Below are 17,206 nucleotides of genomic sequence, written 5' to 3'. Positions count from 1 at the left end.
CCACAAAAGTGGTATCAAAACGTGCGGCTTGATCCCGGGAAGGGAGCTATTATTTTTATTGGGGATCGGAGTTACGACGGCGACGTAAAGTGAAAAACGAGCGAAATTTCCAACTGCCGAAACCTTAGAGTGTAACTGAAACCAACTGCCGCTTTTTAGAGTGAGAAAAAGAGTGGAATTTTGACCCCAAAATAATTTTGAAATCGCTCTCATGGGTGCAAAAATTGCTCTATTGGTATGAAAGTTGGTCATCACATTGATACGAATGCCTGCTCCGGTAAAATGTTTTCAAAATTTCCCTAGGGCTTACGGTTTTCGGTCAAGGTGCTTCAGAGCAAAGTTTTGGGACAGGATAACTGACGCTCCTCCCCAGTGTTTTACATATATTTCTGAAAAATCTCTGAGCTCAGCGCACACCATTTTTCTCTCATCACTGCAATTACTGTGATTGAGCTACAGATATGAATCGCGGTACTAAATGAGACGACAAATAGCCCTCTCATATGCTTCAAACGGTTTTTGGATCAGGCTTACGGATCCCGAACGGGAAGCAGTTGTTCGGACTGCTTTTTTCATTAAAACTGACTGGGTGTCTCATAAAGTTAGATAAGTCTGACACACACAGGGCAGTTTCATCACTATAGCAACAGAATGCAGAGGAAGGCTGGCAGCTGGTTTGGACTACAAAGACTCTGTAGTTCTAAACATGGCGGAACACTTTAATACAGAGGGCAGAGCAGGAGGTCAGAACTACAACATGGCGGAACACTCAATTATTACAGAGGAGGGCTGAGCTGGCAGTTAGAACAACTTGCTGTTTTTGGCATTATACAGGTGGATTAACCAAACCACTGTTACACATTGGATTAGTGTGGTTATGGAAATTAAGTTTATTGAAAGTTTCAAAATAAAACTCTGCAATGTCCACTCACGACGAATATTAAGCTTTTTTATGTTTTTTTGTCTCAGGATAGTGAACTGCCTTGCGCAGCAAGGCAGTTCATTAACATTAGCATTAATGTTAATTTAAATCCTTCCCCAGCTTTCTGTCTCACACACACAGCAGTTGGCTGAGGGCCAATCGCTATAGCAACAGAATCCAGAGAAAGGCTGCTGGTTTGGACTACAAACCAGCAGCCATAACTGCCATAACTGTAGTTCTATCTATGGCCAAGACTCAGTTAAAACAGAGGCCTGAGCAGCATGTCAGAACTACAACATGGCGGAACACTCAATTATTACAGAGGAGGAGTTGGCTGGTATTATAAACTACTTGTGCTTTGAGCATTATATAACTGATTTAACCTGATCACTATTACACATGAAATTAGTGTGGCAATTTCAAATGAAGCTTATTGAAAATTTTCAAAATAAAAGCCTTGACAATTTTTACATCATGTAATTGCTCTTTTTACATACATTTCTGCAAAAAGTTCTGAGCTCAGCGCACACCATTTTTCTCTCATCACTGCAATTACTGTGAATGAGCTACAGATATGAATCGCGGTACTAAATGAGACGACAAATAGCCCTCTCATATGCTTCAAACGGTTTTCGAATACGTATCACGGTTCCCGAATGGAAAGGAGTTGTTCGGACAGCTTTTTGGAGTGAAACTGGCTGGCTCAAACAGATAGAATTGTTTCTCCCCCTGTCTGGAGAAACACAGGGGGAGGCTTGGTCACTATAGCAACAGAACACAGACAAAAGCCAAACTGCTCCTTAGGACTACAAAAACGCCATCTTTGTAGTTCTAAACACGATGGAACACTTTACTACAGAGGCCTGAGCAGAAGGTCGGAAGGTCAACATGGTGGAACCCTCAATCATTACAAAGGAGGGCTGAGCTGGCAGTTAAGAAGTACATAATGGTGGAACTCTGACTTATTACAGAAAGAAGGTGAGCAGAATGTTATAACTACAGACAGGGCAGAATGTTCTGGGCATTATATATAAACTGGTTTAACCCAACCACTGTTAGACATGGGATTAGTGTGGCCATTTAAAATGAAGCTTACTGAAAATTTCAAAATAAAAGCCTGAATATTCCTCTCAGGCCTTTATTATGTTTTTCTCTCAGGTTAGTGCAGAGACAACTACAGATTTAAATCGTGGTTCCATCGGAGACAAGAAATTGCCCTCTTATATGCTTCAAAAAGTTTTCGGATTGCTCTTATGGATGCTGAACAGTAAGCCGCTTTGATCAGAAAAACTAACTGCTTCAAACAGTTAGAATTCTCTCTCCCTGTGTGTCTCACTAACATGATAGTTGAGCTGCTCTTTAGAACTACAATGACTGAAGGTCAGAACTACAACATGGCGGAACTCTCAGATACCACAGATTAGGGCTGAACTGGCATTTAGAACTACTTGCTGTTTTGGGCATTATATAGTTGGATTAACCCAACCACTGTTACACATTTTATTGCTGTGGTCAATTAAAATGAAGCTTAATGAAAATTTCAAAATAAAAGCCTTGATATTTTTCACATCAGCTTTGGGCTTTATGTGAAATGTTTAAACAAACTACTGTTACACATTGAATTGGTGTGGTGGTTAAAATGAAGCCTACTGAAAGTTTCAAAATAAAAGTCTGCATATTCCTCTCATGGTAGTGCAACGCCGTAGGCGTTGCAATAATATTAAGCTTTTTTCGCATTTGTTTTCCTCAGGATAGTGAACTGCCTTGCTGCGCAAGGCAGTTCATTAACATTACCACAAGTTTAGCATTTTACTGCCCCCACTAGTGCACTGCCTTGCGCAGCAAGGCAGTGCATTAGCATTAGCATTAGCCTTTTCCCTAAAGGTAGCTATTAGATAATTTTCTTACTTATTAGCGATGTTCAGTATACTGAATGGAGTAAATCAATGACAGAAAACATGCTAGTGATGCCACACATCCTACATGAATATTAGTCTTCATGCTAATATTAGCATTTTGGCTTATGCATTAATTTCAACATACTGAATGGTACAGGTACAGTTTAGTCAACATGTTTCTGACTCACCACAGGTTATTGACTACATTGCAGCTTTCTTTAGCATTAATGCTAATTTTTTGCATCAGAAGGCTTGATTAAAAAGCGACGGGCACACTTTGGCATGCCCCTCAAAATTTCTGCGGAATTTTCTAGTTTTCTATCATGCGACTCAGCTGTTTTTGTTTCACAATGTGTCCCTAAAACAGAAATGTTCTTAAAATGGCATTCAAGATGTATAATTCCCATATTAAAAAGTCAGCTGAGTATCAGTTCGACAATAAGATATCAAAATTAGTCAAAATTAGATAAAGGATTTGCATGGATACTTATATTATCTTGTAATTCCTTAATTTTTGTTTGTAAGTTTATAATGTGAAATCTAGACTTTAAGACCAATATGATTTGGGTTGAATTAATTAGAATTTATTTATATCTGATTGAATTAATTAGTCAGCAACATACTCAATTTACTAAGTAAGCTATATCAAATACAATTTTGTAAATTTTTGTTGGTGATTCAGGCTCTGGGATGTGAGCCATTTGGGTTTGCATTTAAGTAAACAGTAATCATCATAGTTGTTTTTGATGACAGGTTTAATCCATCTAATTGAAATCTGTATTTCTCAAGCCACATCTCATTAAAAACTCTGCAGGAGCTTGCAGTGGAAGATGTTTTGATTTCTAATCCCCACACACAGCACACCAAGCCAGTTTTATGGTAGTAATTACAGCCTAATTCTTTAGCTGCATCCACAACATACAGAAGAAATGATTGCTCTCAGAGCATTTATCAAAAACAAATACAACATTTAAAAGAATCGATGGAGAAGGGAAAGGGTGTGCACAATTTAAGATGTGACTGGGAAAAAATTAAGAACTTTAATTGAAACAAAACAAAATAATATATTGTGTTAATGACATCATTAAATACACAACATAATTCTGTTCAACTTAGTTTTAAGTCATAAGCTGTCACAATCATATTTGAATTAATACTGTAGAAGTATTGTTCAAATTCTGCATGTATTAATATCATACAGATGCATGTTGCAAAGGATTTATTTATTTATTTCTCAGCACAAGGAAAATATGATGGAAAAACAAAATTTCCCACACAAGACTTGATGTGAATCTTTTCCACAATATTTGATTAATGACAATGACAATCAAGCAAATAAACATCATTTCTGATTTAGAAATTTAGTATGACTTGATATAAATTACAATGAGCAAAAGGAGAAGGAAGCAATACACTAACACAATCTCTACTGTTATGCAGAACAACCTGATAATAAGGTGACCTTTTTCTATGCAACACCTAATTCTACTGGCTATCAAAAATAACACTGATTCTGGACCTCTCGACTTACAAAAGTATTATAAATTACACACACATTGTAAACACATAATGCTATATTTGGCAATTTGATGTCTGGGATGTTATTTGTCATTTCCTTTGAATGTCAGAGAAAGAGGAGAATGTGAAAGCACAGGTTAGCATGAGCATAACAGTGGTTAGCATGTAGCTGTAGACTAAAGACAACAATGGTTTTTGTTGCTGGTGGGAAAAAGGGCTAAGAGTTCAGTGAAAGAGAGAGGGCTCGGTTACACAGTGGGATGCTTCTGGTGCGTTATTCATTGGGGAACTAAAACCATGAGTTTATGTATTAGACATGCAGGAAATAGTTTTGTGTTTCTCAGTTTCTCACAAGTGGATGTGTCATCACAGTTTCTAAGTGTAAATGGGAGGATTAAGGAGTGCAAGTTGATCAACTGCCAAGGAACTGCCACAGAGTGGGAATAAGTCATATTTTACCTTGAAATGCAAGGGTGTGTTATTAACTTATGGCATTATGTTAAAAAAAACCCTGTCATAACACTGGCAACTACATAACTAAAGCTGTAGCAAAACTGTAAATAATATGTTTAATATTACTGGATTGTTCAAGATCTCCATTTGGACTATTATGAGTAAGTCTGTACGGCTCTTGGTTCACAGTGTGGGTTTTAAATGGCTTTGATTCAAATCAGAGGAAGCCTTTAATATAAATATAGGCTCAGTATACGTACTTCAGGTGACACAAAGAAAAACACATGACATTTTGACCCTAAAGAATATCTCAGCTCTCCTGATGAATATTTAATTTGTGCTATTGCATTCCATTATGACATAAAAACTAAACACCAAATACTTTCGAACTATCAAAATAGTACTTGAAGGATTATCATACTGCCAAATTAAAGTTCCACATTTAGAGGGCTACATCCATAAATAACCACCCAATCAGTTCAGAACAGGTAAGAATGAGCAATTGTGTCTTACAAAGACACTTTAAACTGAAGTGTTTAATTTCATTTTGTTGCATGTCAGTAGCAAGCAGTAGCATTTATACTGGTAAATATATATTTCCCTGAACTGGCTTGATAAACTGGAGAGGAAAGCCAAAATTACAAAACCTTTCACAACACTTGTTGAAGAAAAAGAAAATCAACATTAGAACGAGGTTGTGATTTAGTAAAACATGTAATTAAAATACAGCAGTGACTTAAAATGAATAAAAGTGGTAAATTTATGGTTTGTTTGTTTGTTTTTAATTGAAAAAGGAAGTAATTCCCAATTAGGTAACAGTCTATTTCTTTCTTTCTTTTTTCTTTTTTTTTTTTTAATATGCTGCTTCTAGGACTTGGTAGGTATACCCTATGGCAGAACACGAATGTAAATTTGGACTCATGGTTCTACATCATCATAGAAAATTGAATTTGAGCAGGAAGATTTCCCAAAGAACTTATTATCCTAATCACTCAAATCAATCATTAGGTGCTCGTAAATCTGAGTTTTTCCCTTGAAGCTGGATGCGAGCAAGAACACCCGGTTGTCAACAGAGACCACAGAAAACCCCCGGGGTGCCTGAATACTGAGCTCCTGAGATGGGACAAACTGCCCCCTCTTAGCGTCCCATTGGTAGACCTGTGTCAGTGAATAATCGCTGCCCAGGATGGCATACTGCCACTTGCCCACGGAGACAGGCTGGAACACCATGGAGCCACGGGAAGGGAATGTCTGCACTTCTTTGAACATGGCACCGTCCCAGCGCATCACCCTGGAGTCCCCGATGTATCTTGTCAAGCATATGAACAGTTCACCTTTAAAAAGGACAAAGATCCAAGGGGCTGTTCAATTTAGACTTTAGGGAGTTTGACGCGGATGGGGAACAGAAAAGCACACACAAACAGTTTACGTAATTCCAAATCCCAAATAATTCACTGCTTGTGGCAACAGCAGTTCAGCAAAGAACCACAAATAGTTTAGCTGCCTCACAGGCAAGGGCAAAATGAAAGTAATGTTTCATCGAAGTGATGTATGAGCTGTTTTTATTGGGATGGCATAAAACCACCTTGAAAATAAAAACCTTTCCTCTGCTGTAAGATGAGGAACAAAGGTATAAATTACATCATACATGTAGTGCTATAAAAAACATGGATTTCTTGTATTTTAGCTTTTCCTTTCAGATCACCAAAGACATTTTAATAAGGGATATATGAGTAAATACAAGCAGAAGTTTTCAAATGATGATTTCTAAAGGGAATAAAGCTATCTACAACAACCTAGCCATTTGTAAAATAAAATAAAAAAATAGAAAAAAATATATATAACCCTAATGACCGGTTATATCTTACTGTTGTTTTCTGGAGTCCCAAATCTTTAAATATCTCTCTTTGTCAGACAAGAGTTATTTAATGAAATTCTTGATTCTGCAAATCATGATCAGGTGATTATGACTAAAACTGAATAAAAAGCTAATGATAATTTCAATTTATTTGTGATTTAACAAGGAGGCAGTTATATTTTTACACTGACCAAGATGGTTTGGATGGCCTTTTTTTTTTTAATCAGAAGCTTCTCTTTATGTACTCATCTTATCTTTGTAGTTTTTTAATTGAATTTTTTAATACTTCAATATTCCTATAAATGTATGTCTGCACATAAAACAAACTGGATAAGAAGGAAAAAAATGCTTGAGATATAGAAGCTTTAGTTCTCACCTTTTACCCGAAAGTGTTTGATGGAGAACACATCCTCCATGTCTGGTATATCTGTCCTGCGGTCAAACTTCTTCTGACTCCTGTTCCACTGGTACACAACCGGCCTCTGGGAGCTGCTGGACAAAATCAAGTGGGGCTTGTTGGAGATTTCCAGGTATTCAACATCAGTGTCCCTGTACCAGGGGTGGAGTGACTGGTGGGAATAGAAACCAATGCCATTCCATTTGTACACAGTTGTAGACCCAGCCTGCAAAAAAAAACAGGAGAGAATTAGTTAATTTATAATTTGAGTGTGAAAATATACATTTTGGAGACTTCAAATGGAAATATGAGGTAGTGCGTGTGGGTGTTCCTGAGTGTCCCTGAGCATATGTGTGAACATATGCAAACATTTGGCAATGCAAGAATAATCAGCAGGAGCAGACACAAGCCAACACATTGCAGACAAGAACACCAGGGGAGGAGCTGGCAGATGCACTGGCATTATTCATTCACAGTGCTGAACAACACCTGTACGATGGCTGTGAATCAAATCTAATATCTCTGATGACTTGCCATTAAACAAACAAAAAAATATTTGTGTAGTGGTAAGCAAAAAGCAGCAAAACGAAAAAAGAAGAAAAAAAATCCGTCCCAACCTTGGAGCTGTCAGCGATGACAAAGAAAGATTCTCCATCAATCACAAATGTCTCGATGTCATTTGGTTTGCGAATCCTCAGGATGTCGATGTCCTGGATCTTGATGAACTTGTTGGCAGAGGAGTCACGTTTGTAAATGTGGGAGCCTCCAAACAGCTGGGCCACGATGACGAAAAGCTGGTTGTCAATAACCATTGGCTTGCAGACAACAGTGGAAGTGCCTCAATAAAAAGAAACACATGCTACACAATTAACAGTTAGATTGTTTGCATTCGTGCATCTTCAGAGGGAGAAATTCAGTTATTCCGCTCAGGGCAATGACTGACTGTTGAAGAAAGACCTTGCTTTGAAATGAAACTTGCAAATTGGTGTAACTGAGAACAATATTTTTGTGAGACTGAAGAACTAAGATGAACAAATCTAAACTCATTAAAGCTCCTCTAAACAAAGCTGAGCTAAGCTAAGCAATGAAGGTAAATTAAACTAAACTGCTGTATTTAGAATAGAAAAACTGAGAGCATTCAATCTATGACAAGCTACAGCAAACTAAAGTACTGATGTTTTGAGAATAAAATGTTTTTAATGAGATCGCTCACCAGCTAGCCACCCCAGGGGTTGCCATCGTTTTACTTCTGTTTAGCTGTCTTTTGTTCTGTTTGCTCATATAAATTATATTTTATTACGATCGCATCCAAAAAGAGCTTCTCTAACCCACTTACTTTAACAGTTTTGTTGTCTGAAAAGCAGTCCAAAAACACTGTGACTGGGCAGTTTTAAGGTGATAGGCTGGAATTTCTCTTTAATAAAATCCTGATTTTGTCCAAGAAACATCACATGTCAAAGTATTTAATAATCAAATTAAAAATGTATATCTGTTTAGTTTGATCTGCTTACCTATACAGAAGTCAAAGATAATATTTTGAAGGGCTGCATTAAATTTCTGTGAAACTCATTTTAATCTGTAAATATAGATGGTTTATGCATAAAATCTTATTTATTTTCCACCTTATATAGGTTGACATTATCCTAAGTTCCTTTGTCAACAATAATGACATTTTAAAAAGTAACCTGAACTTATAATAAGTAGTACCGTCTAAACCGGATTCTGAACTGACCTGGCTGCTAACAGCAATGAGACGATACAGTCACTTTACAGTTTCTAAACCTCTGTCTTGGCGTGACTCTTGTCCATATAAAACTTTCAAAGTTTGAATTGTTTAATTGCTTTTCACACTCACTCTGAATTGTGTCATACGTTCTAAAGGTCATCTCCACATGATCCCATTCCAGGAAGTTGCATGTGCCAGCAAACGGCTGAGCAAACACGACGTACTGCTCGTTACCAAAGGTGAAGGTTTCCACTGAAATCGACTCAAACCTCAGCAGCTGATAGGAAGCAAACTCTGAAAGGCATGACACAGCAGTTCAACTTTGTCCTTGATCTCAGATCGATACATTCATACTTCATACCATTAACACACAGATACTGACAGACGTCTTGATTTGGACGGTTAAGAAAGAGGAGGGTTGCCCTGTAGAGCTGCTGTTTGTGTGACAGGCGTTAGGAGGTGATACCTGTGGTGATGCAGTCAAATGAATGTGGCAGCAGGTCATTGATCTTCTTCCCCTGGTGGATGGGTGGACCGCTGCAGTAGATCTGGTCCAGAGTGGCATTGGTGTGATGTATCCACTCCACTAGCCACTTGAGCTTGCAGTCACAAATCAGATTGTTCCCTCTCAGATCCCTGCATGCAAAAGTGGATATCATCCAGGGATATTATTGCTAATATGAGACTTTAAAACATTCATTATCAGTGCTGTTTAGCCCCTGTTTGTGTCCGTTCATTCTTTACTGCTGAGCCCGGTACAGCTGTAATAAACTGAATTACATCCCTCTCTGCTTTCTTGGGTTTTATGCTGGGTTGGAGCCAGCTAGTGTCCCATCCCCTGAGTGCTCTCTCTTCTCCTCACACACTCCGTCTGAACAGCCATTAACCTTGGCTGCTCAAACTGAGTCCATGCATACTAACATCACTCTAGTTGATTTTGACAGTGCAACCAAAACAAGATCCAAGGTTGCTGTTTTTTTTTTCTGACTTGATAGCAGCTTGCTGAAACAGTTTGGCATTCTAACCCATTATTTTCTCTTCCGTCCTCTAGACTTCTGAGATTTTATTTTTCCCTTTAACAGTAGAAAAGCCTGTTTTTATAACAGCTTTATCCATCACCTTCTCCTTTTCCACCAGTTTGACCTCAAGAGAAACAAAGAGGGAGACGGATTTCACTGACTTATTACAATAGGTGAGACATGAGTCAAATTATTTTCTTCTTTACTCCTTTGGGCCACACATATTTATTCTTCTACTTGCCCTGATTTTCAAAGCACACGCAAAATGAAACTCCGTCACCCAGTTTATAGCCTTCAATTTTCTTTAACCATGCAGAGTCAAGGAAGGGCTGGTGCTTCTCTCCAACAGGCATTTAGGGAGGCAGTTGACGGGTCACCAGAGAAACATAGACGCATACAGCGTAGACTATTCCAAAAATACAAGTCTGGGCAATACCTAAAATAGTTTAGAGTGCCCAATTAAGCTAACATGCAGGTTTTTGAGGTGTACAAAAAATCCAGAGTTTGGTGCTTAAATACTCCTGTGAGACTTCATGCATGCAAAGGAAAAATTATGCAAAATCTATGCAAGAAGAGCTTTGCTCAGGTTTGAACCCTGGACCTTCCCAGGTGCACAAAGGAACGTTATAGGAGATCCGTCCAACCATCACTTCTGCCATTTATAGCATTTTTGCTGTTATTTGCACAGTCTTTAGTTTTCATATTATAAATAAAAATGTATGTTTAAGTTATAGTCTTCTCCTTGATGTACTATATGTTACTCTAAGTGTTGTTTGTTTGTTGCTTACTATTATTATTATTATTATTATTATTATTATTATTATTATTATTATTTCTGTGTGCTTCAATGCTGCTGTTACACCTGAAAATCCCACTGTGGGATTTTGATTTTTGCTACAAGGCAAAAGGATTAAAAGTCCTGCCATGTTGCAATCAGAAGAAATATGTGTCACGTTTTTTTGTTAGATAAATGTAAAAATCAATAAAATTATAATCATGTCTGTGTTACAATACACCAATACAGCCTGTATTTATGATGATGCAGAGTAAATACATTATGCATGTGTTATATGCTTGTTTATGAGGTTCATAAAACTCTACTAAAAAAGTAATAATAAATGAAGAATAAAATAAAAAAATGTACTCACACTTTAGTCAAAGCATCCATGCCCCGAAAGACGTCTTTGGGCAGCGTCTCCAGGTTGTTGTAAGCCAGACTCCTAATTAACAAAAAGGCACAGAGACATTTATGTCTACAGACACTAGACAAATACATGTTTCATTATGTAAAAGCACTTTGAAATGCCTTGCTGCTGAAATGTGCTATACAAATAAAATTTGATTGATTGATTGATTTCAGTATGTGTTTTTTATTACTTGTAAGCAACAGAGTAAAGCTACAAGCGTTATCTGTGGATTTCTCCACAGATAACGCTGTAATGGAGTTTTGAATCTTATATGCCAAAATAATATACATTTACAGTAGTAACTTACAGAGCATCCGGACAGAGGTCAGAGACATATAAATAGACCAGGTTCTGCACGTTATCATATAAGTATTTTAATTAATCTAGAGCAAACCCTGCTCATCTGCAGTCCAGACATGGGACCCAACAAGAGTCAAAGATATCACAACCCAAACTGTTTGCCATCTATGCAGAACCTCTCAACTGAGACCTGAGCTGAACTCCAAATCAGCAAAACAGAAAACAGAAAGAGATGAAAGCTGCATTATTCATGCGAGAGTTAGTCGTTCACACAAGAGAGACCATTTTACTTTGTGTTTTGTATTTGAACAAGAATGCACTTTCAAAACGGATGGTTTTAAAGCAGAGTGGTCGGGATTCCAATACTGCCTGGGCCCTTTAATAATGTATAGTATGTGGGATGAAGTTTAAATTCCCACACATGATGCAGAATTTATTCATGGCTCCATTTAAAAAAACAAAAAATAACAAAATCCATAAACAGTTGTGATAAAAATGAGATATGCTCAAGTTTCTCTATAAATGAGGACATGATAAAACCCCAAATCCTGTTAAATTTGACTAATCTAGCAAGTCCTAAACTAGAATAATACAATCTTTAACAACACACATGATTTTGTAAAGTGTGCTAATATTAACTTAAAAAACATATATGTGATAAACTAAGAACACTTACATTATCTTTGTATGACCAAATGAAGAAAGTATTGTGGCTTGATAATACTGATGAAATGTGTTTTTTTTTTTTAAACTGAGGATTCATAATGTCAGTTATTGGTCAAAATTATGTGAGGAAGTGTAGCATGGCAACCTATGCTATGTGAGGGTGGTGTGATGTTAAAGGATGCTTCTTCTCATTTAAATAAAATTTAATTACAGTGAACATCTGTCTCCTTATTAAAAACTGAAGTGTAAAACCTGCAGACTGAAGAGAGTTTTATTTTTTGTACTTGAAAGGATTAATGTTTTAAACATAAAAACTTTTTAAATGCTAATAATTAAACTGTTTTTCAAATGTCAGACATTAATGACTGTAACCCATACATATTTCATGCCTCTTTATCTTAAATGATCTGAAATTAACTTTTAGGAGAGGCAATCAATAGCCACCTATACATCTAACCTAATAAATAAGACTGCTGTGTCTGCATTTTTGACTGTTGCTGCATAATCTCCAAATGTAAACAGAGCAATCTGGCAGAGAGTCAGAGACAGATTGTAGGTCATATGGTTAGGGTTCGGGTTACAGTCCAGTTATATTTAGTTTTGACCTGCAGGTCACTGCAGGTCGCAACTTGCCTTCTCAGTCTGTGTAGCCTGAAAGAATAAAAGGCACATAGCTAATCCTTTTATCTTACTTAATCCTTTCTGATTGCTGGTAGAAACGATGCTGTCATCTGTGGTTAGGATACATAAACATATAAAACCATCAAAAACAAACTTTAAGAAGACAAATGCAGTGTAATTATAAGTTTTAGAGCTAAATCATAGAAATGAAAACATCCGACTCTGGCCTTGTGCTACCTGATACTGCTGACATGCTCAGGCAGTCACCTTGTGAGCCAACCACAGACAGCAGCAGTTCTTCCTACCTTTGCATTGGAGATACTGACAAACTGATGCAGTGGCAGAAAATAGAAATTGATGCTCTGTGTATTTCAGAATATGTGAAATTTATCCCTGTACTACTTCTCTTATAAAACTGTTTTTGAGCAGTTCATTGAACAGAGAATCAATGGAAACTGGCAGTAAAGACAACTCATTTCTGGGAAAAAGAAAATGAATCAAAACAGCTGGTGAGGAGGGAGAAAAATATAGCAATATGAACAGAAGTTAAAAGAAAAGTTTGGGATTGTGGAAAAAACATGGTGAAAACACCAAGATATAGATGCTGTAGTAGTAAAATACTTACAAATGTAGCAGTGTCTTGAGACCGCGGAAAGCAAATGGAGAAATTGATGCAATTCTGTTGTTTTCAATGAATCTGAAAAACAGGCAGGATTTAAGGAGACCAATCAGGACCTTCTGCTACATGTTTGCTTTTTTTGCCCACATCTCCTATGCCAACATTTCAGCTATGGTTTTCTTTGTGCCACACTTCCATGAAGGCCAGATTTGGATGGCATATTGCATTTTCTGCCAATAGATTTCCCACCTGAACAATGGATTTCTGTAGCTCCTCTAGAAATGCCATCTGCCTCACGGCTGCTTCTCGGACTAATTGTCTCCTTGCAGGAGATGATGAACTAAACAGCGCTCTGAGAGCTTCAAAAGTTTAAATATTGCTTTGTAGTCCAACGCTTTTTAAAATTCTGACAAGGCAGGAGTCCCGGTTATAAAGAAAGTGATGATTTTAATGGTGAAAGTGGCTCAAACAGTCCAGATCAGGCAGCACGGCAGAGACAAAAAGCATGCAGCTAAATACCGGTAGCAACTGACACAAAGACTGAACATGAAGCAAAGTAGTCTCAGGACTATACAGTTCGACTGAGAACTACTGACGACAAGTTACATACAACTAGGATCTGACAACAGACAAAGACAACAGGTGGACTTAAATACACTGGGAGGAGTGATCGGGGAACGAGACACACCTGGGAAACAATTAACAGGGAGGACAGGACATCACAGAGACTCACAAGGAACAGGATCACAACAAACACAGAAAAAAAACCCAAATAAACACAGAAAACTCAAATCCTAACATTTTGTTCATTAATGTTCTCTAAATAGTCCCTGTGGCCCTCACAGAACAGCTTGATTTCTATAAAACTTGAATTACTCAAAGGTGGACTCTATTTCCTACTTTAATTACTTAGTAAAAAAGCACTGGATTTTATTTCAGGTGTCAGAGTAAAATGGGTAGAAGTATTAAATAAAAATGTGTTGCCACACAATATGCAAGCCACACTTTTCAGATTTTTTTAAGCTAAAGTGTAAACATTATCACAATTATGCACTGCTTTGCCTACCACTTAAAATCTCATTAAAATGCACAGACACCTCAAGGCAAATTATTTTAAAAGTTAAGGGATGTGAATAATTTTGTAAGATGTTGTACAAAAGAAGTACAGCATTTTATTAATAGTGGTAGATGGCTAAGTTTCAACCTCACAAGAAAGAATTAAAAATACTTACAGGTATTCAAGATGTGCCAAACCCATAAAAGCATCTTCATCAATCAGGTCAAAGGAATTTGCAGTGAAGAGTCTGAGAAGGAAAACAGCAGCGATGATGCAACTCAATCCATCCATTTCGTCACAAAAAAAACAAAACAATGACTCTTTTTTGCTGAAAATGTGCTACACAAATAAAATTACCTTTTACTTTCTAAGTGTCTCCTTCAAAACTCATTTGACTGAATTCTTTTTCAATTGGCTAAATGTAACTCCACAAAAGGTTACTTATATCCTGTTAAAGGTTAGTCATACTGACAGGAACATTAAAACTCAAGGCAGCAAACCACAGAACTATAAGGAAATATTATTACCATTACCAGTGAAGACTAATTCCCGTTACTCATTTTTGATTCACTCTCTTTTGCTTTTGATTTCCCACACGCTCATTCAGACCACTTCAGTGTCATCTGAGAAAATGAGGGAACTGATGCCAAGAAGGATGCACTGCAGAGACAATGGCTGGTGCCAGTGTACTATTATCCTCTGCATGAAGCGTGATTAGAGCACAATTAAAGCCGACATAAGCGCTAATTTGTTAAAAGAGATTGCTTAATAAACTCTCTGTTTGCCATTATGCCTTGCGCAATATTGTGCAGCAGTTATTTAACATTCTGTGCTCTTTATAAAGAAAAATACCCCACTCACAGCATAACGCTCGATCTATTGTTTTGTACCATTTCCCTGCTTTTTGATGCTTTAACCATGTGGTCTACAGTATAATCCTGACACCATTAAATATGCATGTCAGCCCCCCTATACAAGTCCTCTTGGGGAAGAACATGGCTACTATGGATGGATGGATGGATGGATGGACGGACGGATGGACGGATGCATGGATGGACGGATGCATGGATTGGCGGATGGATGGATACTCACAGGAGTTGCAGATTAGGAGTGTGAACAAAACTTGCTCCTGAGATCTCATTGAATCCAGATTTTACAAAAGACCTAAAATTAAAAATGAGGACTTGTTAGATTACAATATATGCAACAACTAGGAGCTGTTAAATAAGATCTGCCATAAGATTTCTACAACTCAGAGCTGGCAAATGCTGATTACACGGAGTTGTGTAAACAGCATTTGTTTTGGGGGCCACTTCCTGTTAAACTCGTCAACCGGCCAGCCGTAACTAAAGTCTCTTCTCCTCCAAAAACAAATCTCACTCTTGCTGGTTAATATCTGGTTTGGTTCTAACCAAGTTGGCTGTGTCCTTTGGCAGTGGGTTCCTCACTATGTGGGTGTGAATATGGGCAGGCCCATTACGGTCTCATCAAGGATTGAAAGTGGTTGTTAATATGTTATTCCAGAGAAAGAACATCTTATTCGGCCAGTCAGTCCTCACAGAATATACCATAAATTCTACTGTGTACCAAAGGGTGTTATATGCCAGGCTATGTTTAGCCCACTGTTGTCACTTCTGCCAATACTATGATGCCAATGTAGTTTGATCCATTTGAACATCCACTATAGAATGGAAATAGATGCATCAAAGGTCTTGTATCAATGACAGTGGTTAGTAAGGATCACAAATTTTAAAATATCTGTTTTCCAAGTTTGATATTAGAATATGCTCAACTTGGGTGTGAAGTCATGTTGTGGTGGTGAAGTCATTTACATATCAAACGCATCATTAGCTCGCTTATGCCACGGGCCGGGACTGTAAGCTCACAAATCAATATCAATATTATGCAGTTTTGCACAGTCTGTGAGAGTCATAAAGTGCTTCCAGGCTCAGTTGGAGCAGGACTTACAGTGAAACGACGTCGGACGGGAAAGTGTGAGGCACGCTTCGGACGTTCTCACACAGGGCATTGTCTTTAGTGCAGGTGCATCCAACGGGGCACCTGGGCTGCCTGGACCTGCGTCCGTCAGTCAGCACCAAGCAGACAGCGGCGACCCACATCAGGACCGTCCATCCTCCCCTCCATCCTCTGCCCGGGCGTCCCATCGCTGTGCTCCTGTCCTGGACCAGTCCTGTCGCTCCTGCGCCTTTAACTTCCACGCGAAAACAAAAATCTGTAAACGGCCAATAAGGTTGTCTCGATGTTCCTGCTAAGTATGTATTTTTTTTTTTTTTTTGTCATACAAGCCGGAGCTTTGATGCAGCCTTGTGTCTCATCCAGATAAGCGGATTTGTTCTAAACAGCGACTAAGAAAAATATCTATCTACGTTTCTTCTCTGCTTGATGCCTTCAAATAAGTACTTTTAAATGATGTTCGGAGGGAAAAGCCCATTAGAGAGCCAGAAAGGAAGAAAGAAAGAGAGAGAGTGAGGAGGAGGGGTTAGAAGCCCCAAGGTGCGCGTTTTTATCACCGCTGCCAGCTATTATTTATGCGCGCCACAGAGACGTGCGTGGCTAATGGGAAGCGGCTATTCATGAGGCTCTGAGCAAATGCACCTGCCCCACACTCATTCAAATGCCGCCCCCTTTCCCCTCGCTTCAGCAGAACAATGACATGAAGGATGTAAAAAAAAAAAAAAAAAAAGCAATGATTTTAGTTCATTTATTTTAGTCAGCGCATATAAGTTGCATAAAACATGGAAAACGCATAAAAATCTTTCTGTTTCCTGCAGGCAACAAGCGATGTTTTATCGCTTCTGTCATCCTGTCTGCCCCCTTTGAGCCCACATGAGGTCCTTTGTTGATTTCAGCGGAAAAGTGGTGAAACACTGGATGTCTGTTCCCAGACTGTGCTGAACTTTCACCCCCCAAAATCTATCTTAATTCTGAATTATACGCAAAAATT

At 38.1% G+C, this 17,206-nt stretch overlaps 1 protein-coding gene across 1 annotated transcript; it reads right to left on the bottom strand.

The window, feature by feature from the left end:
- Window positions 1-4,028: 4,028 nt before the first annotated feature.
- Window positions 4,029-16,537, bottom strand: lgi1b (leucine-rich, glioma inactivated 1b). The gene is made up of 10 exons (XM_014983023.2): window positions 16,210-16,537; window positions 15,334-15,405; window positions 14,417-14,488; window positions 13,191-13,262; window positions 10,940-11,011; window positions 9,239-9,408; window positions 8,902-9,066; window positions 7,664-7,884; window positions 7,026-7,272; window positions 4,029-6,125 (listed from the first exon to the last, which is right to left on the bottom strand). Exons 1-10 carry the CDS (start codon window positions 16,404-16,406, stop codon window positions 5,776-5,778), a joined length of 1,638 nt encoding a protein of 545 aa, XP_014838509.1. The 5' UTR covers window positions 16,407-16,537; the 3' UTR covers window positions 4,029-5,775.
- Between the last annotated feature and the right edge of the window lie 669 nt (window positions 16,538-17,206).

Source organism: Poecilia mexicana, unplaced genomic scaffold, assembly GCF_051168715.1.
Source record: "Poecilia mexicana isolate PSO_F unplaced genomic scaffold, ASM5116871v1 scaffold_19, whole genome shotgun sequence".
In the NCBI taxonomy this organism is placed as follows: Eukaryota; Metazoa; Chordata; class Actinopteri; order Cyprinodontiformes; family Poeciliidae; genus Poecilia; species Poecilia mexicana.
This window is presented reverse-complemented; position numbering and strand designations above follow the sequence as displayed.